General features: G+C 47.5%; 1 protein-coding gene across 1 annotated transcript; it reads left to right on the top strand.

Moving 5' to 3' along the window:
* Positions 1–228: 228 nt before the first annotated feature.
* LOC134350897 (alpha-tectorin-like) lies at positions 229–27,839 on the top strand. Its single transcript, XM_063056704.1, has 12 exons — positions 229–301; positions 611–1,180; positions 1,558–1,757; positions 2,797–3,177; positions 4,115–4,389; positions 6,219–6,487; positions 9,799–9,918; positions 14,893–15,077; positions 20,689–20,846; positions 24,831–24,990; positions 27,068–27,161; positions 27,578–27,839. Exons 2-12 carry the CDS (start codon positions 784–786, stop codon positions 27,676–27,678), a joined length of 2,340 nt encoding a protein of 779 aa, XP_062912774.1. The 5' UTR covers positions 229–301; positions 611–783; the 3' UTR covers positions 27,679–27,839.

The raw sequence follows: 27,839 nt of genomic DNA, 5'->3' as shown, positions 1-27,839 counted from the left end.
AGTCGAAATCTGCGTCCCTGCTCCACCATTCCACGCCTGCCGCCCAGTCTCGATGAAGACCTGCAACGTTTACGGAGACCCCCACTACTACACCTTCGACCAGAGGGTCATCCACTTCCAGGGGACGTGCACCTATATCCTGTCCGAGCTGTGTGATGGTCTGTCCAACCTGACCTACTACAGGGTGGAGGGAGAGAACGAGAACCGCGGGAGCGAGGCCGTATCGTGGGTGAGACTCGTCCGTCTCCTGGTCTACGGAACTGAAGTTATCATGCTCAAGGGGACTGCCGACTACGTCCTGGTAAATCGGTGGGAGAATAATTGTTTCATTGAATTAACTTTGGCTCGAAATAGGTGGAATTCGTCCTGATGCCGGACGCTCTCTGGGCGGAGAGCGATTCTGATTAGATTGGGATTGAATGTTTGGGGTTTGAAATGGGACAGTGGGATCAGGTTCAGGCCTGACTGTGGGGAGAGCGTGGGCAATCGGCATGGTTTAGGAACTGGCAGTTCTGTGTGAGAGAAGGAAACAGTGGGATGAGTTGGGGGACTGATGCGGAGCTGTGGGATTTGTCTTCGGACTGATACAGCCCTGACGATTCTCTTGCAGGTGAACGGGACCCGCAGTTCCGTCCCGGTCTTCCTCGAGGACGGCCGACTCCAAGTCCGGACCGCCGGATTCACTATGAGGGCGACCGCGGACTCGGACTGACCGTGACCGACGATGGCTCCCACCGCGCATCGATCACCCTGCCCGGATCCTATCACGGAGCAGTCTGTGGGATGTGCGGGAACATGAACGGGGACCCCTCCGACGACATGCGCACCCGCAGCGGGAACCTTACGACCTCGCTGGGGATATTCGGGGCCAGTTGGAGGGCGGACGGCGGTAGCGGAGGGGACGTATGCCGGGACTCCTGCACCGGCAGGTGCGGAGTCTGCCCCGAGGCGGAGCGCTACTCCTTGCCGTCCTCCTGCGGTCTCCTCCGAGACCAGGCCGGCCCCTTCCGACTCTGCCATGCCGCTATCAACCCTCAGGATTTCGAGCAGAGCTGCGTCTATGACCTATGCGCCACCGGCGGCCTGGAGGCCTCCCTCTGCCAGGCTCTCTCCAGCTATGCCGAGGCTTGCCGCTCAGTCGGGATGAGGCCAGAGCCCTGGAGGACCGAGACATTCTGCGGTAGGGTCCGCCTGTCGGAAATACCACGGTCTCAAGCGCGAAGCCCTCTAGTTCTTGATTCCCCAGCCCTGGGTGTGGGGAACTTTATGCGTGTACCCTATCAATGCCCCGTTTATAAGAATATTCCTCAGTTTCTACGATCCAATGAATAAAGTCCTCACCTGCCCAACCTCTCCCCATATCTCAGGTCTTCTAGTCCCGCAACATCCTCTTAAATCTTATCTGCTCCCTTTTCATATTAATGACAACTTTACTACAGTAGGGTGATTACAACATTTCTAATATGGCTGCAGCAAAATGTACAGAGTCTTGTAGAGAACGTTTGAGAGCATTGCGCAGAGCGTTGGCGAGGATTATTCTGTCGTTCTCTCTTCCAGGCATCCGGTGTCCGGCCAACAGTCACTATGAGGCGTGTGGGAATGAGTGCGGCCGGGATTGTGTCTTCAGTTCCCTCGCTTTGCACTGCAACGAGTCGTGCTCGGTAGGGTGTTTCTGTGATCCGGGCTACTTCCGCGACGGGAGCGAATGCGTCCTCCCGGATCACTGCGGCTGTTTACATCACGGTGTCTACATGAAGGCAAGAGAGGGAGTGAAGCAGAACTCGGTCTCGTCGCGGTCTTACCCACAACTGGGCCCGTGATCCACTGTGGCCCGATGCTGCGAGCTTTTCCGCACATATTTACATATTCATTCGTGCTCTCTCGCTTACAGTGGCTCTGTGTCTCGCTCTCTCCCTCTCTCGCTCGCTCTGGCTTTGAGCCCCGATCTCTCTCTCGGCCTCGCGCGCTCGCTCTCGCTCCCTGTCTCTCTATACGTCTCGCGCGCTCTCTATCTCTTTCTCTCTCTACGTCTCGCGCGCTCTCTCTCTCTCATTCGCTCCGTGTCGCATCCCCTCCGCCTCTCGCTGTCTCCGTGTCGCGACCCCTCCCCCTTTCGCTCGCGCGTTGTCTCTCGCTCTCCTGTCCCGCTCTGGCTCCGTGTCGCGCGCTCTCGCGCTGAATCTGCTCTGTCGCGATCTGTCCGTGTCTCTCATGCACTGTATCTAACGTACACACACATGACCTATTTCACTTACAAATACACGTATAAAAACCCGAGAAAATCTGCCGATGCTGGCAATCCAAAACGATACACAAAATGCTGGAGGAAATCAGCAGGCCAAGCAACACCTATGGAAAACAGTGAACAGTTGACGACGGTCTCGGCCCGAAACACCAACTCTTTTACTCTCTTCCATAGATGCTGCCTGGCCTGCGGAGTTTCTCCTGTATTTTGCGTGAGTTGCTATACACGTATGCAGTTTCCTCTTTCTCACGTACATCCACACATTGTGTTTCGCACACACTGTCTCTAACATGCACAAACACGTGCATTATCTCTATGCGTCTTTCTTAGTGACTCTCTCTCCCTCTCTCTCTCTCTCTCACACACACACACACATCTGCACTGTCTCTAATGCACACACATTTTCTACTTCGCACACAAATACTCTGCCACGCATACAGCGCTGGAGGTTGGAATCGAACCCGTATTCCGCAGATTCGAGCCAGGGTCTTTACACACTGTTACAGTGGCTGTCCCTCAGCCAGGAACTAATGTCTCTCTGTTATTTGCAGTTGGGAGAGCGAAGCGTGTCTCCAGAGTGTGCGGAGGTGTGCCAGTGCTCGCAGGGAAGAAGGGTCCAGTGCGTCCCCTTGGGCTGCGGGGCCGGGGAGGTGTGCACCATCCGCGGGGGCAGGAGGGGCTGCTTCACCGCCCAGGCCCTCTGCACTGTCACAGGCGGAGGGGCTCACCTCCTCACCTTCGACGGCCGACCGGACCGCCTCCGGGGTTACTGCACATACACGCTGGCCGAGGTCTGCTGCAATTCCTCCGCCCCCTGGTTTCGAGTGACGGCGGAGAAGTGGCAGGAGGGCGAGATGGCAGAGGGTGTCACCCGTGTCAGGTTCCAGCTGGTGGGCGCCGACTTTGTACTTGAGAGGGGAAGGCCGCCGACGGTGAGTGGCGATGGATGAACCACGAAGAGCCAAGCAGCGCGGCGAGTAGCGTAGTCAGTTCAGTGAGTAGCGTACAGTAGGAGGTGGAGAGGAGGGGAGTCAGCAGCATAGACCAGAATAGTGACTGTCATAGACTGTAGTAGTGATTGCATAGAGTATTGTGCAGCGGAATGCAGCCCGCAAGTGTTGCAAACTTCTGGTGTCAACATAGGATGGCCACAAATTACCAACCCTTTGGTTACTGTGGGAGGAACCGGAGCACCACGTGAAAACCCATGTGGTCATGGGGAAAAGTGAAAACTCCTCACAGACAGCGGCGTGAATTGGACCACGATCTGTGAGGCTGGAACTGTAAAGTGCTGCGCTGACCTTTACACCACGGTGGTTGTGAATGTTGTGTCTCCGACGCTCAGTGCCTGTGATGCTGCGGCAAGCAAGTTTTTCTTTCCACCTGTGCACACATGGGCTTGAGCATCAGACAATAAACTCAGAATTGATGCGACGGTGTGGAGGGAGCTTCACTCTGTATCTGATGCCAGGAGTGTGCGATGGGACAATGTGGAGGGAGCTTCACTCTGTGTCTGACCCCAGGATTGTGTGTTGGGGGACGGTGTGGAGGAAGTTTCACTCTGTGTCTGTCCTCGGGAATGACTGATGGGACAGTATAGAGAGAGCTTCACTCTGTGTCTCACTCCAGGAGTGTATGAAGGGATGGTGTAGATAGAGCTTCACTCTGTGTCTGACCTCGAGCGTGAGTGAAGGATGGTGTGGAGTGAGTTTTACTCTATGTCTGACCTCAGGCGTGAGTGATGGGACAGTGTGGAGGAAGATTTATTCTGTGTCTGACCTCGGGTCTGAGTGATGGGACGGTATGGAGGAAACAGAATAGTATCAAGTGGACAACCAAACTAACTTATCACCTTGCTTTTCCTCTCAGATGAACGGGGCACTCATCTCTCTCCCCTTCACCAGCCCCTCTGTCGCCAACGTATCCTTTGTGGCTCGTGATGTCATATCAGTCACAGCGTCCCAGCTGGAAGTGCGTTTCGACGGGGAGGGGACCATCTTTGTGAAGGTGGGGCCGTCCTACGCCGGCCTCCTGCGTGGGATGTGTGGCAATTGGAATGACGATCCTTCTGACGACGATCTGGAGCCTTCCAGAAATGGCAGCGAACCCAGCTATCTCTGGGGAATCACCAACAGCTCTCAGAGGTGGAACGGCTTGCAGAACACTTCCCCATACAGTCCCATTCGCTGAGGGAAAGCATCTTAGAACATGGAGCAGAACAGCCAGGATAGGCCATTCAGCCCACAGTGTTGCGTCAACCTACTAACCTACTCCACGATCAATCTAACCCTACCCTTCCACGTAGCCCTCAATTTTTCTTTCATTCATGTGAGTCTGTGAAATGTACCTAACACCACCCCTGACAACACGCTCCAGGCAGCTGCCCCTCCGCCCCCTTCACTCCAGGAAAAACAGTCCCAGCCTGTCCAGCCTCTCCATCACTGGTAACATCCCTGTGAGTCGTTCCTGCACCCTCTCAAGTTTCATAGCATTCTTCCCATAGCTGGGTGGCAAGAACTGCACACTGTACAGTACTCCAAGTGCGGTGTCACCAACATCTTGTATAGGTTGTAGCAAGATGTCCCATCTCCTGTACTCAGTGCCTGGAGTGATGAAGGACTAGTGCCAAACACTCTCTTCCCCACCCTATTGTCTTCTCTAAAGCGGCAGAGGCCTGATGGTAGTCTATAAGATGATGAGAGGCATAGAAAGAGTAGACTGGCGATTTCTTTCTCCCCAGTGTTGGAGTATCTAAGACTAGACGGTATACATTTAAGGTGAGCAGGGACAAGTTCAAAGGAGATGTGTGGGGCAATGCTTAGTGGTGGGAGTCTAGAATGCGCTGCTAGGGGAAGAGGGTTAGTGAAGCCTGATACGATAGGTGCATTTAGGAGGCTCTTAGAGAGAGACTCGTGAATATACAGGGATATGGACATTGTGTAAGGAGAAGGGCTGAGTGTAGTTTAATTTGCCCCGCACACCTCCTTTGAACGTTTGTCCTCTCACCTTAACTGCATGCCCTCTGATATTAGATATTTCTAGATTGCAAGAAACCATTCTACTTGTCTACTCTTTCGACCTCTCTGGTAATCTCATAAACTTCCATCCGCTCTCCCCCAGCCTCGGACACGACAGAGAAAACAACCGAGGTTAGTCCAAATTATCCTTATAGTTCATGCCCCCTGATACAAATAGCATCCTGGGGAACCTCTTCTGCACCCTCTTCGAATCCTCAACATCCTTCCTGTACTATGGTAACCAGAACTGAATGCGATACTCTAGGCCAGAGTTTTATACCTACATTCGCTGACTCATAAAGACAAGCATGTTCTCTACATTCTTTACCATCCCCGCAACTTGTGTAACTGCTTCCAGGGAGAAGGCGGTTCTGCCACACAACCCAGAGATCCGTGCTCAGTGGGTCAACCAATCACTGTGAATTTCCACCTGGAGTCTGGGCGAGGGGAGACTCTTGGAGGTGCGGGGGTGGGGGTGGGGGGGGTGTTGGTGGTGAGAGCGGATGAGAATGTGAATGAGAAGGAAATGTGATTAGCATCACTGAGCGTCGGATGCATCAAGTTGTACAGGTCCTTTGACCTGCCACTGGAGGGGATCTCTCTCTCTCTCTCTCTCTCTCTCTCTCTGTCTGTCTCTGTCTCTCTGTGTGTCTCTGTCTCTCTCTCTGTCTGTCTCTGTCTCTCTGTGTGTCTCTGTCTCTCTCTCTCTGTCTCTCTCTCTCACTCACTCTCTCTCTCTCTCTCTCTGCCTCTCCCCCTCTCTGCCTCTCTGTGTCTCTCTCGCTCTCTCGCTCTCTCTTTATTTCTGTCTCTATGTCTCCTTCTGTCAATCGCTCACACACACACGGGGTACCCCTCCTTCACACACACCCCTCACGGGGGAACGGGTCACACTCAGACAAAATGGCCTCCTACCATAACTGGCCTGCCATGCACTGAATTCTGTTCTCCTGTAGATGTGAAGATAACTCCAACGTGACCGAACTTGAGTGTCCCCAGTCTCCCTCTTTTGAGTCCCTGTGCTCCATCATCCTCGACATCGCCGGACCCTTCGCTGCCTGTCACCGTCGTCTGGACCCTGAGAACTTTTACAAGTCCTGTGTGCACGACCTGTGCCTCCATGGCACGAATGGTACACGGCTTTGCAGAGCCATCACCACTTACGAGAAAGGATGCATCCTCGAGGGGGTGCATATTCCCGCCTGGCGCAATCCCAGAATTTGCCGTAAGAACTATTTTTGTTCATTCCTATGGTCCAGAAAGTCTCCCGCCACATGAAGGCGGTGTGTGGTACGAGGGGGCGTAACTTCAGGTGCAAGGGGTCTGAGGAGGAATTATTTTCAATTTTATTTTGGTCAGGGTGACTTTAGTTCCAGAGCAAGTTCGTGGGAAACTGAAAGATTAGAAAGACTTCAAAAAGGAAGGAAGAACCACAAAGAAATCAATAAAGAAATGGAACAATGATTATGTAAGTAAACTGACACAAAATGTGGACAGTATAGGTTTTGGCAATTATATAAAACGGAAAAGGTGGCTTACGTGGACGTAGGAACTTGTAAGATGAGAAGGGGTAGTTAATAATAGGTTATGTGAATATTGCTGAGGCCTTGAGTGACCATTTTCTGTTGGTTTTCACAAAGACACGTCTAACATGACAAAGGGAGACGTTAGGGATGCAATGGGAAGTGAGGACTTCGATACAGTCATTGACATTGAAGAGTGTAGTGATCAACAAACTGGTACACATGTCCGCTGGTCCTGGTGGGATACATTTAAGGACACTGAAAGAATTGGCAGTAGTTATAATAGATACATTTGTGATAAGTTACCAAAATACCCTAGACTTTGAGCAGGTCCTTCTTACCAATGTATGTATATACCACCATGAGATTCAATTTCTTGCAAGCATTTACATAAAAAGAAATACAATGGAATTTATGAAAAGTTGGACATAAATAAAGACTGGCAAAGTATCAATGTGCAAAAGATGACAAATGGTGTAAATACAAATACAAATCAAATGATAATACAAAGGATTCTAGTTATTTGGGCCACATCAGGATCAGTACATTTTAGTTCAATTAAGCATCTGTCCTTATTAGTTGAAGTTTCATGGAAATAACTAAAATGGTATAAAAAGACAAACTACCATTTAGCTGAGTAACATATTATATATTTAAATGAAATATGGCGCAAATTAGAACACTACCAATACTACTGCAGCACTATAAAATGGTGTACTAGTTCTTAATAGTTATCGATGGAGGAATTTATCCAGAGTATGTGTGCTTTTGATTGATTAGTAAATGAACAAAATCAGTGTACTTTTCTGATCCTGGGCATTGGTGTTTCTGTACCAGGCTGTGATGCAGCCAGTCAGGATACTCTCCACTGTGTATCTATTGAAGTCTGTGAAACTTTTCGGTAACAAGCTGAATCTACGTAAACTTCTAAGACAATAGAGATGTTGTCGTGCCTTCTTTTTGATGGCATTTATGTGGTGGTTCCAGGACAGATGTCTGAAATGATAATGCCAAACAACTTAAAGTTACTAACTTTACCCACCTCTGATCCCATAATGAGGACTGCCTCATGGGCCTCCGACTTCCTCCTCATGTTCTCAATAATCAGCTCTTTGGTTTTGCTGACATTGAGTGAGAGATTGTTGTCATGGCACCATTCAGTCAGATTTTCTCATGTTCTCATGTAGGTCAGAGGATGGTGAAGAGTTTACTCTGAACAGTGAATGACGGGGTCCTGGGAAGCATGGGTGCTCAGGCAGGGTTTCCCAGATCCCAAACACCCTCTGGGGAGGGAGGGATTATAAAAACCGGCCTATACTCACCTTAAACCTTTAGCCATCTCTGCTCTGGAGAGAAGGTTACTACATCTGATAAGCTTTTGGTGACCTAGTATGCCTCCATCAAGTCCCCCCTTCAGCCTTCAGGAAGGACAGACCCAGACTCTGTTGGCTGAGCAAGCTCCGCTCATTCAGTTTCTCATCGAGTTAGAGGAAACAGGCCCTTCAGCCCCACCAATCTATGCCAACCACGGTGTCCAGTCCAAGCTAGTTTCATTTTCCTGCATTTGGTCTATATCCCTTCAAACCTTTCCTATCCGTTTACCTTTCCAAAAGTATTTTAAAAATTGTTATTGTAACTGCCCTAATCACTTTCACTGGCAGCTCACTGCACATCTTAGCCACGCTTTGAGTGAAATTGTCCGATTAAATCTTTCCCAACTCACCCCGCACCTCTGCCCTCTAGGTCTTGATTTTCCCGAATGAGGGGAAAAGACGATGTCCTCACATTGCCTATTCCCCTCACGGTATTCTCCACCCCCTTAAAGACATCCTTTATTCCCCGACACACCTAGGAATAAACAGCTCTGTACAGACCCTTTGGCCCATGATGCGTGCTGGACTTTTAACCTAGCCGAAGATCAATCTAACACTTCCCTCCTATATAGCCCGCCATTTTCTATAATTCATTTGCCTTTCTAAGAGTCTCTTCAATATCTCCGGAGTATTTTCATATACTACCGCTATGCTGGCAGTATGTTCCCCACACACACTACTTTTCTGCATTAAAAAAAAACTTACGTTTGAATTGCCTCTGACATCCTCTCCACACTCCCCCCGCCCACCACGAATATGTTCCTCCAGACACCTTAAAATTATGCCCCCTCGTATTGGAAAAAAGCCTCTGGCTCTCCACTCTATCAATCCCTCTTATCATCTTGTACACCTCCATAAAGTTGCCTCTTATCCTCTTTCACTTCAAAAAGAAAAGCCCTAGCTCGCTCAATCTATCCTCAGAAGACAATGTTGTGCCGACTTTTTAACCTACTGCACAGTCTGTCTAAACACGTAGTGCTCCATTTTTCTTTTCATTCATATCCCTACCTAAGAGGCCCTTAAATGTCCTTAATGTACCTGCCTCTACTACACTCCAGCAGTGTGTTTCATGCATTTACCACTCTCGGTGTAAAAGCCCACCCTTCGGCCATCTCCCCTAAATTTTCCTCACTTGACTTAAAAGGAATGTCCTCTAGTAGTAGCCGGTACCACTCTGGAAAATGTCCCTGGCTGTCTATTCATCTGTGCTCCTATTAACTTAGACACCGCTACTGCGTCACCTCACATCCTCCTTTATTTCAAAGAGAAAAGACTAGTTTGCTTTACCTTTCCTCCTAAGACATGTTCTCTAATCCTGGCAGCGTCCTGGTAAAACTCCTCTACCCCGTCTCTAAAACTTCTGCATCCTTCCTATAATGAGGTGGCCAGAACTGAACACAATTCTCCAAGTGTGGTCTAACCTTCAATAGTTGTGATGCTGCTCTCGCGGTAAAATACCCCGGGGTCCCTCTGACCCTGTGCAACACTGTTCAAAGTTCTAGGTAACCTTGTGAACGACTCCCCGACCCACGGCGGGCAGAATATTTAGCCAGGTTTGTGTCAACGTTGAATGTCTGTGTGGTGTAGATCCATCGAGGTTTGAATCTCGCGGTGAACTAACGCCCCGGTGTTTTCCTCAGCGATAACCAATCCATGCAGAGATCAGGAATGCACGGCTGAAGAGTGGTGTGGAGAGCGAGGAGGCAAATACGGCTGCTTCTGTAATACGACAACCAATATCGCCAATCACCGCATTTACGGTAATAGAGCAAGCTCTTCTTCCTGAATTAGTGTTGCTCGCTATCGAACAGCTGATAAGTTTGCAATTATGTTTATTTATTACAGCAAGTACTGCAAGGCTGATGGAGGCCGATGGGTACATGTTACTCTGGAAGTAGCGAGAATCTGAATCGCGTTAATTATCTCTGACATTCCTATGCTGTGAAATTTGTTGTTTTGCGGCAACAGTACAATGCAAGGCACAAAAATGCTGCAAGTAGCAAAAAATGAATAGTATGAAAGAGGAATAGCAAGATACCGTAGCATTCATGGACTGTTCAGGAATCTAATGGTGGAAGGGAAGGAGCTGTACCTGAATCATTGTGAGTGCGTCTTCCTCCCTGATGTCTTCCTTCCTTCCTTCCTCCCTTATTATGGTGATAATAGGAGAGCAGGTTTCGGAGGGCGAGGGTACTCGACCATGGGTGCCGCCTTCTTGAGACACAGCCTCTTGAAGATGTCCTCAATAATGATGGAGGTGGCTGAACCTGTAACTCTCTGCGATACCAGGCTGTCAAAGTCAAAGTCTACTGTATTGTCAGGCCCGTGTGCAGTGAAATACTTGTAACATCATCGTTGAGAATTAGCATCATATAACCACAGAGCTAAACTAAAATTAAACACATTGGAAGCGGCGTTCAGAGAAAAATACAAACTAAGCGTAAATTAAACAATATTTTAGGAGAAAGAACATAATTAGAGCAAGAAATAAAGCCCATTTTCGTGTAAAGAGCAAAGTGCATGCTTGCACAGGTGAAACGTGAAGTTTAGGAGAAGAATTAAACCATTTAGCCCATTAAGTCTGCCATTGAAACATTTTTTTCAACTCCACTCTCCCTCCTTCCCTCCATAACCCTCAAGACCCCCTACCGATTAAGAATCTAAAAATGTTCACCTTAAATACACGCAAATTTGGAACAAATTGCACCGATTCACCACCTGCTGGCTGAAGAAATTCCACCTCATCTTATTTCTAGAGACTCTGATGCTGTACCGTTATACAAATGGAAAAATCACCTCAACGTCCACTCTATCCAGGACTTGCACTATCAGGCAGTCTCAATAAGATAGACCCCCTTCCCCATCCTTTTGATCTCCATCAAGTACATGCCAAAGACATCAAACGCTCCTCAAAATTAAGCTTTTCATTCGGTGATCCTTCTTGTGGACCTCTCCTGGGCACCCGCCAATATCAGTACATTCTTCTTTAGATGCAGGGCCCAAAACGGCTCACAACATTCCAGGCATGGTCTAACCTGTGCCTTATAAATTCTCAGCAGTACATCTTTGATTTTATATTCTAATCATACCCTGGTTTCAAAGTTCACAGTAAAATTATTATCGAAGTACATATATGTCAACATTTATAACTTTGAGATTCATTTTCTTGCGGGCATACTCAATAAATCGTTAATAGAATATTAGACATAATAGAATAAATGAAAGATCTCACCAACTTGGGCATTCAATCATTGTGCAAAAGACAACATTTATCAATCAATCAGTAAATAGATAGATTAATTGACGGATGAATGAGTGAGTGAATAAACAAACAAACAGACAGATTAATAGATAGATAGATAAATAAATACATCTATACCAAGAACATAAGACGCAGAGTCCTGGTAACAGGGTCCATTGGTTTTTGGTACAATTCAGTGATAAGGCAAGTGAAGATGAGTGAATTATCCCCTTTGGCTCCAGAACCTGATGATTGAGCCGTTCAAAGGCATTGGTGTTTCCATACCAGGCTGTGATGCAGCCAGTCGATATACTGTCCACGACATATCTATAGTTTAGACCTCCACACAAGAAATCCAGCATGTTCTCATTGGCCTTCAGTGATTCTTATGGATGAAGAATTGGGAAACATCCCATCTGGATGCATCACGGCTTGAAAGTAACCGCCCTGCCTGAGACGGCAAGAAACTGCAGAGAGTTATGGACACAGCTCAGTGCATTACTGAAACTGGTCTCCCCTCCATGGACTCTGTCTGTCCTTCTCACCAGTTCAGTAAATCAGCCAACATAATTAAAGACTTCATCTACCATGGACACTCTCTCTTTACCCCCCACCCGATCGGCAGGCTCAAGGACAGCTTTTACCCTGCTGTTAGAAGAGTATTGAATAGTCTTCCAGTATGACAAGATGGACTCTTGACCTTACAGTCCACTTCGTCATGACCTTACACCTTACTGTCTGCCTGCACTATACTTTCTCTGTAATTACCGCAGTTTATTATGCTTTTTTTATGGTTTTCCCTTGTACTCCTCAACGCAGCAGTGCAATGAAATAATGAACACGAGAAAGTCTGAAGGCACTGGAAATCCAAAGCAACTCACACAAACTGCTGGAGGAACTCAGCAGGTCAGGCAGCATGTGGAAATGTATCAACAGTGGATGTTTTGGGCCGAGGCTGTTCTTCAGAAATAAAAAGGAAAGGGGAAGACCCAAGGTCGGGGTAGTGGAAGGAGGATAGCTAAAAGCTGATAGGTGAAGCCAGGTGGGTAGGAAAGATAAAGAGCTGGAGAGGAAGGAATCTGATAGGCAAGGAGAACGGACCAGTGGAGAAAGAGAAGGAGGATGGGACCCAGGGAGAGGTGATAGAGATACGAAGAGGTAAAAGGCCAGAGAGGGGAATAGAAGAAGAGGAGAAATCGATATTCATGCCATCAGGTTGAAGACTATAGTTCCTCCACCCTGAGGATGGCCTCATCTTGACACAAGAAGAGGCCGTGGAGCCCATTTCTGAATGAGTATGGGAATCAGAATTATAATGTTCGGCCACTGACAAGTTCCGCTTTTAGTGGATGAAGCGTTGGTGTTCGACGAAGTCGTCCCCCAATTTACAACGGGTGTCAGCAATGTAGAACCACATCAGAACACTGGGTACAGTAGACGACCCCAGCAGACTCACAGGTGAAGTATCTCCTCACCTGGTAGGACTGTTTGAGGCCACTGAATGGAGCTGAGGGAGGAGGTGAATGAGAAGGTGTAGCACTTGGGCGGCTTGCAGAGATAGGTGCCGGGAGGGAGATCTGTGGACAGGGATGGATGGACAGGGGAATCGCAGAAGGAGTAATCTCTGTGGAAAGTGGGAGAGGTGGGGAGGTGGTTAGTGGTAGGATTCCTTTGGAGATGGGGGATATTGCACTGGCTGATGTGTTGGATACAGGGGCTCTAATGAAATGTTCTGTATGAATGGCATGTAAAACAAAGTATTTCTCTGGAGGTGGGTTGCTTAGTTTACATACAGATGACATAACAATTGCCGTGTTGTGAACAGCGAAGAGAGTTTTCGAAAGATGTAACGGGATATAAATCGGTCACAGATCTAGGTTGAGCTTAATCCAGGCAAGTGTGAGGTGCTGCACTTGTAAGGGAAATGCAGACAGTTACGGGCAGGGCCCCTAACAGCACATATATACAGAGCGATATTGGGGTTCAAGTCCATCGTAAGTGGCAACGTAAGAAGACAAGTTGGGGAAGAGAGCAAATGGCATACCTGCCTTCATCGGTTGGGGATAAATACAGGAGAGAGAACGTGGCACATTGCAGCTGTATAAAACCTAGGTTCAGCCACACTTGGAGTGTCGTGTCCACTTCTGCTCGCCCCATTAGAGGAAGAATATGGAAACTCTGGAGGGGATGCAGGAAGAAGTTCACCGGCATGCTTGCTGGATTAGAGGGTATGCGCTGCAGAGCAAGGTTGAACAAACTTGGGTTGTTTTCTCTGGAGCAGTGGAGGATGAGGAGAGACCTGTTAGAAGTTTATAAAATTATGAGAGGCATAGATAAGGTAGTCAGCTGGCATCTTATTCCCAGGGTTGACATGTCCAACACCAGAAGGCATACATTTAAGTTCAGAGGAGATCTGCGGGGAAAGCTTTTCACACACAGCATGGTGGGAGCCTGGAATGTGCTGCAGGCAGAACGGATTCATGTTGGATACAGACCTGAGGCTTAAAGGTCCTGTTTTTCTGTGCTGTATTGTTCCAAGTTTAATGTTCAATATTCTAGTTCTATGCTCTGTGTCTTATGGTCTTTATTATACATTCTAGCAATAGATATGATCCATTACCCCAACTGGACCAGTCTTCTTTCCACACTCAGCTAAACACCAACCTTGTTCTCATCAATTTCATGCCCAAGAGATAGGCACACCATCAGGAAGTTGAAATGAAAATGGTTTATGTACTGAGATACAGAGGACAACCTGCATTGCATACTATTGATACAGATCAATTCATTACACAGTGCAAAGGTCAAACAATAAAAATGCAGAATAAATTGTAACAGCTACAGAAAAAGTGCAGTTCAGGTAAACAATAACGTGCAAGGTCACAATAAGGTAGATTGCAAGATCAAGAGTGCAACTCATTAAACTAGTGAACCATTTAATTGTCTAGTAACAGCGGGGCAGAAGGTGTCCTTGAGCTAGTGGTTTGTGTTTTCAGGGTTTTGTGTCTTCTGCCTGATGGGAGGGGGAAGAAGAGAGAGTTTCCAGGGTGGGTGGGTCTTTGATCATGCTGGTTGTTTTACCGAGGCAGTGAAAAATGTAGACAGAGTCCATGGAGGGGAGGCTGGTTTCCGTGATGTGCTGAGCTGTGTCCACAGCTCTCTGCAGTCTCTTGTGGTTATGGGAAGAGCAATTGCAGTACAAGACATGACACATCCATTCATGGTACAGTGATAACATCCAGAACATCTTTAAGAGGTGATGCCTCAGCAAGGTGGTATCCATTAACAAGGACCCTCATCGATAAACATTTGAGAGATTTAATGGGGCATGTCAAATATCTTTACCCCCTTGAAGGAGTGGAAGTCTTGGTGAACTTTATTGTCCATGGTGTATACCTGTTTGTACCAGGGTAGGCTATTGGTCTTGTTTACTCCCCAGGAAAATGACCCTGTCAATCCTCAGTTACTGACACAAATGGCCTTCCTTTTGCAGACTACAAGCTAACCTGCAGTGGCTCCAACAGCAGCATTTCATTCGCATGCTGCCTTTTATTCAGCGATGGGTGGGTGGCTCAATCTCTTCACCTGAATGATCCCAACTGCAAGGCCAGTCTCAGAGACGGGAGGATTATGTTCACTTTCAACAGCCATCAAAGATCCTGCGGCTCGAAGTTCCAGGTAATTACATACCAATTATATATTGATTAGCGCCCCACACAGACTTCCGATCTGCCCCTTGTAAGGCATGAAAAGGCCCGACGCAGGCCTCTCATGTTCTGAGTCGACGTTCCCCCTATATATTGATCCGGGTAGCCATAATTTCAATTTACTTGCCATTGTCACACTAACATGGCTGTCCATATCCTCCTCTACTGCCACCATGATGTCAGACCCAGGCTGGAGAAATCTGGTATGTCCCCGTCAACCCTTACCAATTTTTATCAACGCAGTCTCACCGGTGCCTTATAAAGTCTAAGCTGTACATTCTGGCTTCTATATGCTAGTCCTTCCGCGGTTTGACTTCACAAAAAGAAATCTGCCGTGTCCCTGATAACTTATACCAGCATTTATCAATGTCCCATGCAAGCATCCTATCTGAATGCATGGCGGCTTGCGATGGCAACTGCTCTGACCATGATCGCAAGAAACTTCCAAAGAATCATGGACACAACTCAGCACATCACAGGAATAAGCTTCACTCTGTCTAAGCTTCCCACTGCCTTGGTAAAGCATCCAGCAAAATCACCCTCCCCCAAACCCGATCACGGACAGTCCCTCTTCTTCCCTCTCCCACTGGGCAGAAGATGCAAAAGTCTGAGAGTACATACCACGAGCCTCAAATGCAGCTTCCATCCTGCTGTTATGGGATACTGTAGTTCCATAGTTCCAATGAAACGAATTGGACTCTTAGCCTCACAATCAACCTTGCACTTTATCGCTTACCGGCATTGCACTTTCTCTGTAATCGTTACACTTTGTTCTGCAGTCTCTTATTGCTTTACCTTGTTCTACCCCAATGTACTGAGTAATGATCTTATCTGTATGAACAGTATGCAAGACAAGCTTTCACTGTATCTTGGTACGCGTGATGATAATAAACCAATCCCAATAGCAAATTCCAATTCCCCCGTTGATTTTTCTCATTCTTCTGGCCCCCTCCCCCTTCTCTTCCCCCTCCTATGTCCCTCTGGTTACCCACCTCCTGCCCTTTATCCCATAGCGTACTGTCCGATTCCTTTTACTTCAACACATTCATGCGCTTGATTTTCTAAAGAACACCTCCATCACTCCTGGTAGTACAATCCAGGCACGCACCAATCTCGTCATAAAAAAATCTTGCTCCTCACATCTCAATTAAATTTACCGCGTCTCACCTTAAATGCGTGCCCTCTAGCATTTGACCTTTCGACCCTGTAAGTAGTGCCAAAGAGGAACAGTGATCTAAGTGTTTAGGGAGCAACTGGAAATTTGATGGTAACAGGGAAGAAATTGTTCCTAAACCATTGAGTGTGGGTCTTTCTCTAGTAATGAGAAGAGGGCATGTCTTACACTGAGTGATGGATGCTGTCTTCTTGAAACACCTCCTCTAGAAGATGTCCCCGATGGATCGTGGGGCGGGGGCAGTGCCCTGATGGAGATAGCTGGGTCTCCAGCGTAGTGCAGCCTCTTGCGATCCTGTGCTCGGGAGCTTCTGTACCAGGTGGTGATGCAAACCATCAGAATGCTCTCCATGGTACATCTGGAGAAGTTTTCCAGCTCCTTTGGTGATATACAAAATTTCGCCAAACTCCTAATGCGGTGGAAGTGCGGGCGTGCCTTCTTCGTGATTGTGGAATGAGCTGCCAGAGGAGCCGGTGGAGGCAGGGAGAGTACCCCGTACTTGCGTGTCATCTGGGCACGTACTTGCATGAGCCGGACATGGAGAAGTATGAGATTAACGCACGATTAGTATAGAGGGGAATTACGGTTGACATAGACGCAGTGGGCTGAATCTGTGCTGCACAGTTCAATGACTACAATTTCAGAGTATGCTGGAGTGTGCAGTTCCAGAGATGCTCGGGGACTGCTTGTCCCACTCCCATCAGGGAGGAGGCTCCGCAGGACAGCCAGACTGAAAAAACTGACCTTCTCCAGAAGTCAGGCTGATCAACACCGATTAATCCACCCCACCATTGCATCCACATCAGCCACTTTATGCACACACAATCAGTCTATGTACAGTATATAAGACCACTGATCATAAGATATAGGAGAGTGCTTAAGACACTCGAACCATCGAGTCTGCTCCGCCATTCCTTCATGGCTGATTTATTATCCCTCTCAACCCCATTCTCCTGCTTTCTCACCATAACCTTTGACGCCCTTTCTAATCATGAACCTATCAACGTTCACATAAAATACACCCAATAACTTAGCCCCCACAGCTGTCTGTGGCAATAAATTTCACGGATTCACCACCCTCTGGCAAAATGAATTCCTCCTCATCCATGTTCTAAAGGGACATCCCTTATCTTATTCACGCTTAAACAGATGAGTACATTGTGTTTTCAGAGAGTGGTTTACACTTATATTTTTGTGTTTTTTAACTTTATGATGTATGTGTATACTTTACTTTACTTTATACTTTATTGTTTCCAAACAATTGATACTAGAACATACAATCATCACAGCGATATTTGATTCTGCGCTTCCCGCTCACTGGTTTACAAATCGATAGTAAATATTAAAAATTTATATTATAAGTCATGAATAGAAAATAGAAAAATGGAAAGTAAGGTAGTGCAAAAAAAAACGAGGGGCAGGTCCGGATATTTGGAGGGTATGGCCCAGATCCGGGTCAGGATCCATTCAGCAGTCTCATCACAGTTGGAAAGAAGCTGTTCCCAAATAATGCCGTACGAGTCTTCAAGCTCCCGAGCCTTCTCCCGGAGGGAAGAGGGATGAAAAGTGTGTTGGCTGGGTGGGTCGTGTCCTTGATTATCCTGGCAGCACTGCTCCGACAACGTGCGGTGTAAAGTGAGTCCAAGGACGGAAGATTGGTTTGTGTGATGTGATGCGCCGTGTTCACGATCTTTTGCAGCTTCTTCTGGTCTTGGACAGGACAACTTCCATACCAGGTTGTGATGCACCCTAGAAGAATGCATTCTACGGTGCATCTATAAAAATTAGTGAGGGTTTTAAGGGACAGGCCAAATTTCTTTAGTTTTCTCAGGAAGTAAAGGCACTGGTGGGCCTTCTTGGCAGTGGACTCTGCTTGGTTGGACCAAGTCAGGTTATTTGTGATATTGACCCCGAGGAACTTAAAGCTTTTGACCTGTTCCGCTTGCGCACCACCTATGTAAATTGGGTCGTGCGGTCCGCTACTCCTTCTGAAGTCAACAATCAATTCCTTCGTCTTACCGACGTTGAGGGATATTCTCTTCGCAGCATGCCACCAGGTTCTTAATATCCTCTCTGAGATATGGCCTACAATTGTTGTCTCATCTGCAAACTTATATATTGAGTTCGATGGAAACTTGGCTACACAATCATGGGTGTACAGTGAGTACAGCAGGGGGCTGAGTACACAGCCTTGTGGGGCACCGGTGAGCAGAGTGATTGTAGAGGAGAGCTTGTCCCCTATTTTTACAGCCTGGGTCCTGTCTGGGAGGAAGTTGAAGATCCAGCTGCAGATCTGAGTGCTAAGGCCCAGGTCCGGAGCTTTGGAATCAATTTATTTGAAATGATGGTATTAAAGGCAGAGCTGTAGTCAATGAAAAGGAGCCTTACGTATGCGTCCTTATTCTCCTGGTGTTCTAAGGAGGAATGTAGGGCCAGAGAGATGACATCTGCCGTTGACCTGTTGCTCCGGTAGGCGAATTGCAAAGCGACGAGGTTGACCGGTAAGCTGTGGTTGATGTGTGCCATAACCAATCGCTCGAACCACTTCATAGTAATTGATGTCAGAGCCACAGGTCGATAGTCATTCAGGCATGTCACTTTGCTCTTCTTCGGCACTCGGATTATCGTTGCCTTCTTAAAACACGAGGGGATCTTAGACTGAAGCAAGGAGCAGTTGAAGAAGTCAGCAAACACTCCAGCTAGCTCGCTTGCACAGGCCCGGAAAACCCGTCCAGGGACACCATCTGGGTCTGTCGCCTTCCTTGGATTTATCTTCAGGAAGGCCCTTCTAACGTCCTCCTCGGTGACGAATCTCGATGCCACCAGGTCCGGTTCATCCGGAGGGAGCAGGACACTCCTCTTCTGTTCGAATCTTGCGTAGAATACGTTAAAATACGTTCGTAAGGAAGAGAAGCGCCACAGTTATTGATATTCGCAGCCTTTTCTTTGTGCCCAGTGATCTCACTTAGACACTGCCATAGTCTACTGGCATCTCTCTGGTTAGCCTGGGCTTCCAACTTGGCTCGATATTGCCTCGATATACCCGGTTCGTCTTGCGAGGAACACAGTCCTCCGTGCCTTTCCAAATAAGTCCGTGACAGCTGGGGCATACTCATCGAGGTTAGCTGCCGAGTCCTTGAATACCAACCAGTCCACCAGTTCAAAGCAGTCACGGAGGACCTCTTCCGTTTCCTCCGTCCAACGCGACACTACTTTTGACACCGTGACCTCCCACTTCAGTTTCTGTTTGTAAACCGGGAGGAGGAGTACGGCCTGATGGTCCGATTTTCCGAAGTGAGGTCGTGGGACGGAACGGTAGGCACCCTTGACTACTGTGTAGCAGTGGCCAAGTATATTCTTGCCTCTAGTGGGGCAGGAGACATGTCGGTATAACTTCGGCAGCACCTTTCTGAGGTTGGCCTGGTTAAAGTCCCCGGCTGTGATGAGCAAAGCCTCCAGATACCTGGTCTCAACTTCACTGATGTTGGCATACAGTATGTTTAGAGCACACTCCACGTCTGCCTGGGAGGGGTGTGGGGGCAGGGGGCGGAATGTAGACCGTTGTCAGTATGACCGAGGCTAATTCCCGTGGCAGATATTAGGGACGACAATTCACCGACAGGTGTTCCAGGTCCGGGCTGCAGGAGCTTGTCACTGCCACTGTGTCCGAGCACCACGCAGTGTTGATCAGTAGGTAGACGCCACCTCTCCTCGTCTTGCCCGAAGACGCCGTGTGGTCCATACGATGGATCGAAAATCTCTCCGGTCGGGTGGCACAGTCAGGGGTGGCAGAGGAGAGCCAGGTCTCGGTGAAACAGAATACACAGCAGTTCTGCATCTCCCTGCAGTAGGTGAGTCTCCCTTTAAGATCATCCACCTTGTTCTCTATAGCTTGCACATCAGCTAGTAGGATGGTGAGCATAGGAACCTTTCGCCTCTCAGCTTCAGTCTGACCAACTGCCCAGCTCTTTTCCCATTCTTCCTCGGTAAATAGTGCATCTTTCCAGGTTTCCATCGATGCAGTGTGTTTTTTTCAGCTCTTTGAGGTTGGTGGAGGCGTCCTGCGGGGATCGATCAGCGAGTCGCGACGTCGAGCGCTCCGGGTCAGGCCGAGTGACGGGGGAGGCTCCGCTGCCACTTCAAGCTGCCGGGTGCCCGGGCTGTCGATTGGGTCGGGCCCCGAAGCCGACACTTAATCCCATATGTGTGTTATGCTGCACTGGATCGAGAGTAACAATCATTTCGTTCTCCTTTACGCTCGTTTACTAAAGAATGACAATAAACAATTTTGAATCCTGTGAGGAAAGAGGGACAAAGTTAATATGGACAGTCAAGTATTGATGAGTTGGGCCGAAGGGCCCACTTCCATGCTCTATGACTCAATAATATGATGTTTTCTAACAACTAGGTAAATAGAACACACTTTATACATTCCAACACTGTCCACGGATATAATGGTGCAGAAAATAGAATTGTTGTAAGGAACCGGACACTGTCCATTGAATTCTCCTGCACATTCCCGCTGACAATTACTCTGTCCCTGCTTTTGGGGAGCATCGTGAAGAGGTAAGGACTTTATGTCACCTGATGTATCATTATCAACAGCTTTATTTTTTTAAATAATATTCAATAGATGTTGGGTTTCATTGACAGAGTCATAAATTTTTACATAATCCCTGACCATCTCCCTTGACAAAATGTGAGCGAGCCACCCTTTTGGCGCAGTCTGTATGGGGAACATAATCCACTGGTTGTGTTTCTGGGAGGGAGGGAACCGGACGTTCAGATCCAACAGCACTGAATGAATGGCTGATAGATTTCTGTGTCAGAAACGAAGGCGGGTGTGTGTGTGCCAGCACACCCCACCCCCACTGCCTCCTTCACTGAGCAGAGAGAGCTGGGAGGAGATTTCAGAAAGGGCTGTTGGAGTAGCCCAGGGTGAGTGACCATGGTGCATTCTGTCGAATATGTCCAGTGTGTGCCGGAGTGGAGGGAGGGATTCTTTAGGGGGCTGCTGACTGGGGTGCCGATGGAACGGGCGCCGATCTTAATTAACATCAGAAAACATCTCCTGACCTCGGTACCTCCCACATCCCAACAATGTACTCAAGTGAGGTAATTTACCAACTCCGGAAAAATAAGGCATGTCATTAAAACTGAGGTGTTGTATTTCTCCAGAATCAGAACCCGGTTTATTATCACTGACTCAGTGAAGTCTATCGTTTTGTGGAAGCAGTGCAGTGAAAAGAAAAAAAACATAAATTATACGAAGAAACAAATGGTGTAAACATAGACAAATAATGAGGTAGTGACCATGGGTTCGTTGACTGTTCAGAAATCTGATGGCAGAGGGGAAGAAGGTGTTCCTGAATCATTGAGAGTAGGTCTTCAGGCTCCTGTACCTCCTCCCCAATGGCAGTAATGAGAAGAGGCCATGATCCTGATTGTCAGGGACCTTAATGATGGATGCCCCGTGCCTGAGGGGCCACCTTTTGAAACTTTCCTCGATGGTGGGGAGAGGAGGGTTATGCCCATGATGGAGCTGGTTGAGTCTACAACTGTCTGATAAAATTCCTTAAGATGATGAAAGTTACTGAGAATCTTTCTCTCCAGGGTCAAAATGTGTAATTCCAGAGAAAGGAGATGTGAGAGGGAATCTTTTTACACAGAGAGTGGTGGATGCCTGGATTGTGCTGCCAGGGTTGGTGATGGAGGCAGATACAGTATAGGCATTTAAAAAGTTCTTAGTTAGGCACATGAATATTCAAGCAATGGAAGGATATGGACATTATTTAGGAAGAAGGGATTATTTTAGTTGGACATTTATTGGTTTGCTCTCACATTGTGGGCCAAAGGACCATTTCCTGTGCTGTGTTGTTCTATGTTCAATGTCCTATGAATGGTGTGGCAAGATAGATGTTCCAAATAGCTTACTTCTTGTATGTTCTCAGGTTGGAGGAACAACAGATTATATTCCGTCTGGGGAGCCTCCAATCTGACGGCATGAACATTGACTTCTCTAACTTCCGTTAATGCCCCACCTCCCCAACGGACCCCAACTGTTATTTATTTATTTATTTAAGTATGTATGTATGTATGTATGTATTTATTATTTAAAATATTTCTCTCTTTCTTTTCTCCCTCTGTCCCTCTCACTATACTCCTTGCCCATCCTCTGGGCTTCCCTCCCCCTCCCCCTTTCTTTCTCCCTCCCGTCCCATGATACTCCCCCTTCTCCAGACTCCTATCCTTTTTGCCAATCAACTTTCCAGCTCTTAGCTCCATCCCTCCCCCTCCTGTCTTCTCCTATCATTTCGGTTCTCCCCCTTCCCGTCCCACTTTGAAATCTCTTACTATTTCTTCTTTCAGTTAGTGCTGCCGAAGGGTCTTGTCCAGAAACGTCGACTGTACCTCTTCCTATAGATACTGCCTGGCCTGCTGCGTTCGCCAGCATTTTTCTGTTCGTGTTTCTCTCATGTCACTATGGTTCGTTGTTGTAGTTTCATCATTGTTGTCACTGCCCTATGCCCTGTGATTTCAAGTAAGTCTTCCTTTCATTAAACAGCGTTGTAAGCATCGTGTTGCCTGCTGGTACCGAGCGCTTCGAAGCGACAATGATCACGTACCGCGATGAAAGAATTGGCAGATGGAATACAGTGGAGGGAAATGTGGTGTTTTGCACTATTTTTTTCCTTATTTAAGCCCGTCATCACCACTGGGGCATAGTATGCCAACAACAGTTCGCCAGGTTCCTCTGCCCTGGGCCTGTAGAAGTTTGATCAGCCCTGCGGCTTCCACTTTCACCACGTGATTTTATACATCATCTGGGCAAAGATCCTTCTTCTCCCAGGGATGAGGTCTTTGGAACTTCTGTTGGCGTTTCTGTCGCTCTGGGTTTTTATAGGGTGGGTTTACTAGCCCCATGTCCAACTCTCCTCCTTTTCGCAGCCGGGCTTGGGGCCACCCATGGCGGTGTTGTGATGCACTTTGGTTCGAAGAATAAAGTGTGGACTATCTTCACTCTGATGGTGGTGAAAATGTGGATTGAGCTACCAAACGGAAGTGGTGGATGTGGGTTCTCAGATAAGTTTGCATAGTTACGTAGCTGAGAGCGAGATAGTCTGGGTACGGGGGCATAGGACAAGGCAGAAGATGGTCGCCACGGACTAGATGGGTCAAAAGGCCTTTGTCTGTGCCGTAGTGCTCTATGGTTCCAGAAGTTATTCAGAAATTAGAGTGCATAGGAGGTTGGGAGTTCGAGCTCAGCATTCCTTTAAGTTTAACTTTCAAGTTGAGTTTGTGGTCAATTAGAAAATTAGTTTATTATTGTCACATGTGCTGAGCTACTGTGAAAAGCTTCGTTTTGCACGCCATCCATACAGATCATTTCATCACATCAGTGCATCAGAGTAGAGGGGGAAGAATAACAGAATGTAAAATAAAGTGTTACAGTTACAGAGAAAGTGCAGTGCAGTCAGACAACTAAGTGCAAGGGTGATAACAAGGTGGATTGTGAGGTCAAGAGTCCATCTTATCGAAATAGGGACCATTCAGTAGTCTTGTAACAGCCCGATAGATTCTCCCCTTGTGTCTGGTGGTCCGTAGTTTCAGGCTTTTGTACCCTCTTCCTGATGGGAGTGGGAAGAAGAGAGAATGTCTCGGGTAGGTGGGGTCTTTAATTATGCTGGCTGCTTCACCGAGGCAGTGGGAAGTGCAGACACAATCCATAGAGGGGAGGTTGGTTTCCGTGAAGTGCTGAGCCGTATTCACAACACCCGGCAGCATCTTGTAGCCACGAGCCGAGCTGTTGCTGCACAAAGCCGCGATACAGACCACGCATTCCAGACCACCCTCTGTCACACCATAACGCTTCTCAGTAAAGCTAGGTTTTGCAAACCGTTTCGCTTTTTCACCACCTCGATGCACTTGCATATTAAGTTATCGGGGTGGATGACAGGCAGGCCAAAGCCTCTCACTGTATCTCGGTACACGATACAAAGATACACCTATACCAATTAATGCATACACTTTCAAAAGATACGTACATTCCGAGCCAGTAATGAAGCAAAACAGATTGGAAGAACGCAGCAGGTCGGAAATAGGGAAACAGTTAAAAACATAAGAGATTCTGCAGATGCTGGAAATGCAGAGTAACACACACACAACACGCTGGAGAAACTGAACAGGTCAGGCAGCATCCAAGCAAGGGGATGATTAGTTGAAGTATCAGGCTGAGCCTCTTCATCAGGCCTGGAAAGGACGTGGGGGGGCGCAAAGCCAGAATAAGGTGTTTAGGGGACGGGGAGGAGCACGTACCACCTTCTAGCTAGTCCTCCTACTCCTTCCATTCCCTTGCCGCCTTCGTCTGGCTTCTTCCCTCTTCCTTCCCAGTACTGATGAGGGGTCTTGGCCTGAAACGCCGACTGTCTACTGCTTTCCATGGATGCTGAGGTCCTACACCGTCTGTATGAGAAACGGAGTTAACTTTGCCAACCTGAGCGCTTCCAGCACTCCAGTGTCTAATGTGTTTTCTTATTTTTTTTTACGCAGGTGCCCGAATTCTCTCAGTGAGGTGGTGATTGAAGAAAGCGGCGTCTCCCCCATTTGCCGATTCGAATTCTCAGCTTTTAAGTTTCAGGGCGAGGTGAATGATGTCTATGTGCATTGTCAAATTCAGCTGTGCAATTTCCGAACGACCCAGTGCTCACTGGTAAGCCCACATCCCATCTTTGTGGCTACGCTGATACATTAATAAGACCATAAGATACAGGAGCAGAAATAGGCTGTTATGCCCATCAAATCTGCTTACTTACTTACTTCTCACTACGCTGCTGATGCTTAGGGGAGCAATAAAGGGCTTCCGTCTCTGTCTACCCTTGACCATTTTTTGGTCTTGGTCTTGGTGGTGTTCAGGGCTTCCTCTATTATGCCAGTAGCTACTTCGAGGAGTTCTCTGCTTTCAGACATGCTAGTCCCCGGTGGAGACTCAGGAATACTATCACGCTTAGATGTAGGATGCTTCTTGGCTGTTTCGGTAACAATTTTGTTTGACCAGTCAAGTTTGTTAGCCCTGATCTGATCTCCTGAACTTGGAGGACTGGTAGACCACACAGTCTGACCTCTACCCTTTGACCTGTTTGGCATGGGTGACCCTACGAACAGCCAAAGCATAATAACCTGGCTCCAGCCAGCAGACCTCTCCAGATCAGTGAGACACACAAGCCTCCAAACCCAGTGTCAAGGTTATTGACTGCAAATGCTGGAAATGCAGAGTAACACATACAAAACGCTGGAGAAACTCAGCAGATCAGGCAGCATCCACGCAAAGGACCTTCTTTGGAGTCATCAGATTGTCTCCCATCGTTCAATCATGGCTAGATTTTCTCAATACCATTCTCCTGCCTTCTCCCTTTGATGCCCTGACTGATTATGAGTCTATCAACCTCCAGCTTAAATATATCCAATGAATTGGTCTCCCCAGCGGTCTGTGGCAATGAATTCCATAGATTCACCACCCCCTGGCTGAAGAAGTTGGACTTTGTCTCTGCTCTAAATGCACATCAGTTTAATCTGAATCTGTGCTCTCAGATCCTAGACTCTCCTATTGAGGGAAACATTCTCTCCATGCCCATTCTACCCAGACCATTCAGTATCCTTCAGTAACCTAATCCCACTTGCCCACGTTTCAGAATCAGACTCATGTTTATTAACACTGTCTTGCATAGAACATAGAACCAGTACAACACAGTACAGGCCCTTCAGCCAACAATGTTGTGCCGACCTTCTAACATACTCCAAGATCAATCTAACCATTCCCTCCCACAGAGCCACCCATTTCTCTTCCATCCATGTACTTCAGAGTCTCTTATGTATCATTAATAAGTGGTGCCTCTACCACCACATCTGGCTGTGCGTGCCACACACATACCACTCCGACCCTTCACCCTAAAGAGAAAATCCGTAACTTGATTAATCGTTCCTCATAAAGCAGGATCTCTAGTCCAGGTAGAATCCGGGTAAATCTCCTCTGCAACCTCTCTAAAGCTTCCACATCCTTTCTATAATGAAGCTATCAAACTCCAATACAATACCTCAAGTGTGGTCTAACCAGAGTTTGAAGAGCTGCAACATTTCTTTATTGAACTCGAACTCAATCCCCTGCCTAATAAAGGAAAATGCACCATAAGTCTCTTTAACCACCTTATCAAGTTGCTTGGTGACTGTGAGAGATCTGTGGACATGGACCCACATTACTAAGGATCCCACCTTTGTGTTTGATATGAAATTCGTTCTTTTGTGGCAGCAGTACAATACATGGCATAACATATGTCTATAAGTTGCAATTAAAAAAAATGCAACTGGGCTAGTCATTAATCTGATGGCAGAGAGGATAAAGCTGCTGGTGAAATACTGAATGTGGGTCTTCTGGCTCCTGTATGTCCTCTGTAATCCTGTAAACCTTCATTAGGTCACCCCTTAGCTTCTTTCGCTCCAGAGAAATCAGTCCCGGCCTGCCCAGCCTCTCATAACTCAGGCTCTCCTGTCCTGGTCACATCCTCCTGAATCTTTGCTACATCCTCTTCAGCTTAATGACACCCTTCCTATAGCTGGGTGACGAAGTACTCCGTGCAGTCTCACTGATGTCTTGTACACCAATAATACGATATCCTGCCATCTTCACCACCTTGTCCGTCTGTGTCACACTTTCAGGAAGGACTGCATCTGTTCCTCTAGATCCCTCTGTTCTGCATGATAACAACCAGTGATACCTCTTGTGTATATTTCAGAATTGTCCACTCCAAAGAATCGCTAGGAATGCTGGAGGCACCAACCAGACAAGAACTTTCAGCATTGGCCCACACAAAAGGGGAGGTACTGCAGGTAAGTCAAAAACTGAACAAAACTACTGGGGCCTTTAAATCTGGGGTATTCATTGTGTGCGCAACTCTTGTTCTACCATAAACACTTTGTTCAAAAGTACATCCATAGGTGTCTTGTTTGAAGTCCTAGGTGTGAACATCACCAATAGCTCCCCCTCCCACTCCCTTCCTCCCCCTCCCTTTCGTGTCTCTCTCTCTCACACACACACTGATTCTCAGTGGGGATGGGTGTGTCTCCCTCACACACATACGTACGTACACGAACACACACACACACACACACAATACTACCAGAGGTAAGGATTAAACCTGGGACCCTGGAGTCTCTGAGACAGTGTCTGTACCACTGCTGCCCATTCCATGAAATGTTTCCCTTCCCTATATGAAGACTAACACTGTGTCACTCTTCTTTGACAGGATTCATGCTCGATGGCAACCATGCAATCTCAAGCTCTCCGCTGACGTCTGGCTGCCTTTTCCTCACCTGCCTGTTCCTTCAAGATATTCTACAAATTTGAGGGCCCATTTTCAGTTTTGTCATCCACTGTTAAGTCAGTCTCGATCGATAAAACAATCGGACCCTTTTGCATTCTCTCCCCTATTGATAGGATCTTGTGTGTGGTTTCGGTGTCGTGACCTTTTCAGTCTCTGATGCTCCTTTCTGAATAAATTTTCCTCA

The sequence above is a fragment of the Mobula hypostoma genome, chromosome 8 (assembly GCF_963921235.1).
Source record: "Mobula hypostoma chromosome 8, sMobHyp1.1, whole genome shotgun sequence".
Lineage (NCBI taxonomy): Eukaryota > Metazoa > Chordata > Chondrichthyes > Myliobatiformes > Myliobatidae > Mobula > Mobula hypostoma.
The sequence above is the reverse complement of the archived record's forward strand: the minus strand, read 5'-3'. Positions and strand labels throughout refer to the sequence as shown.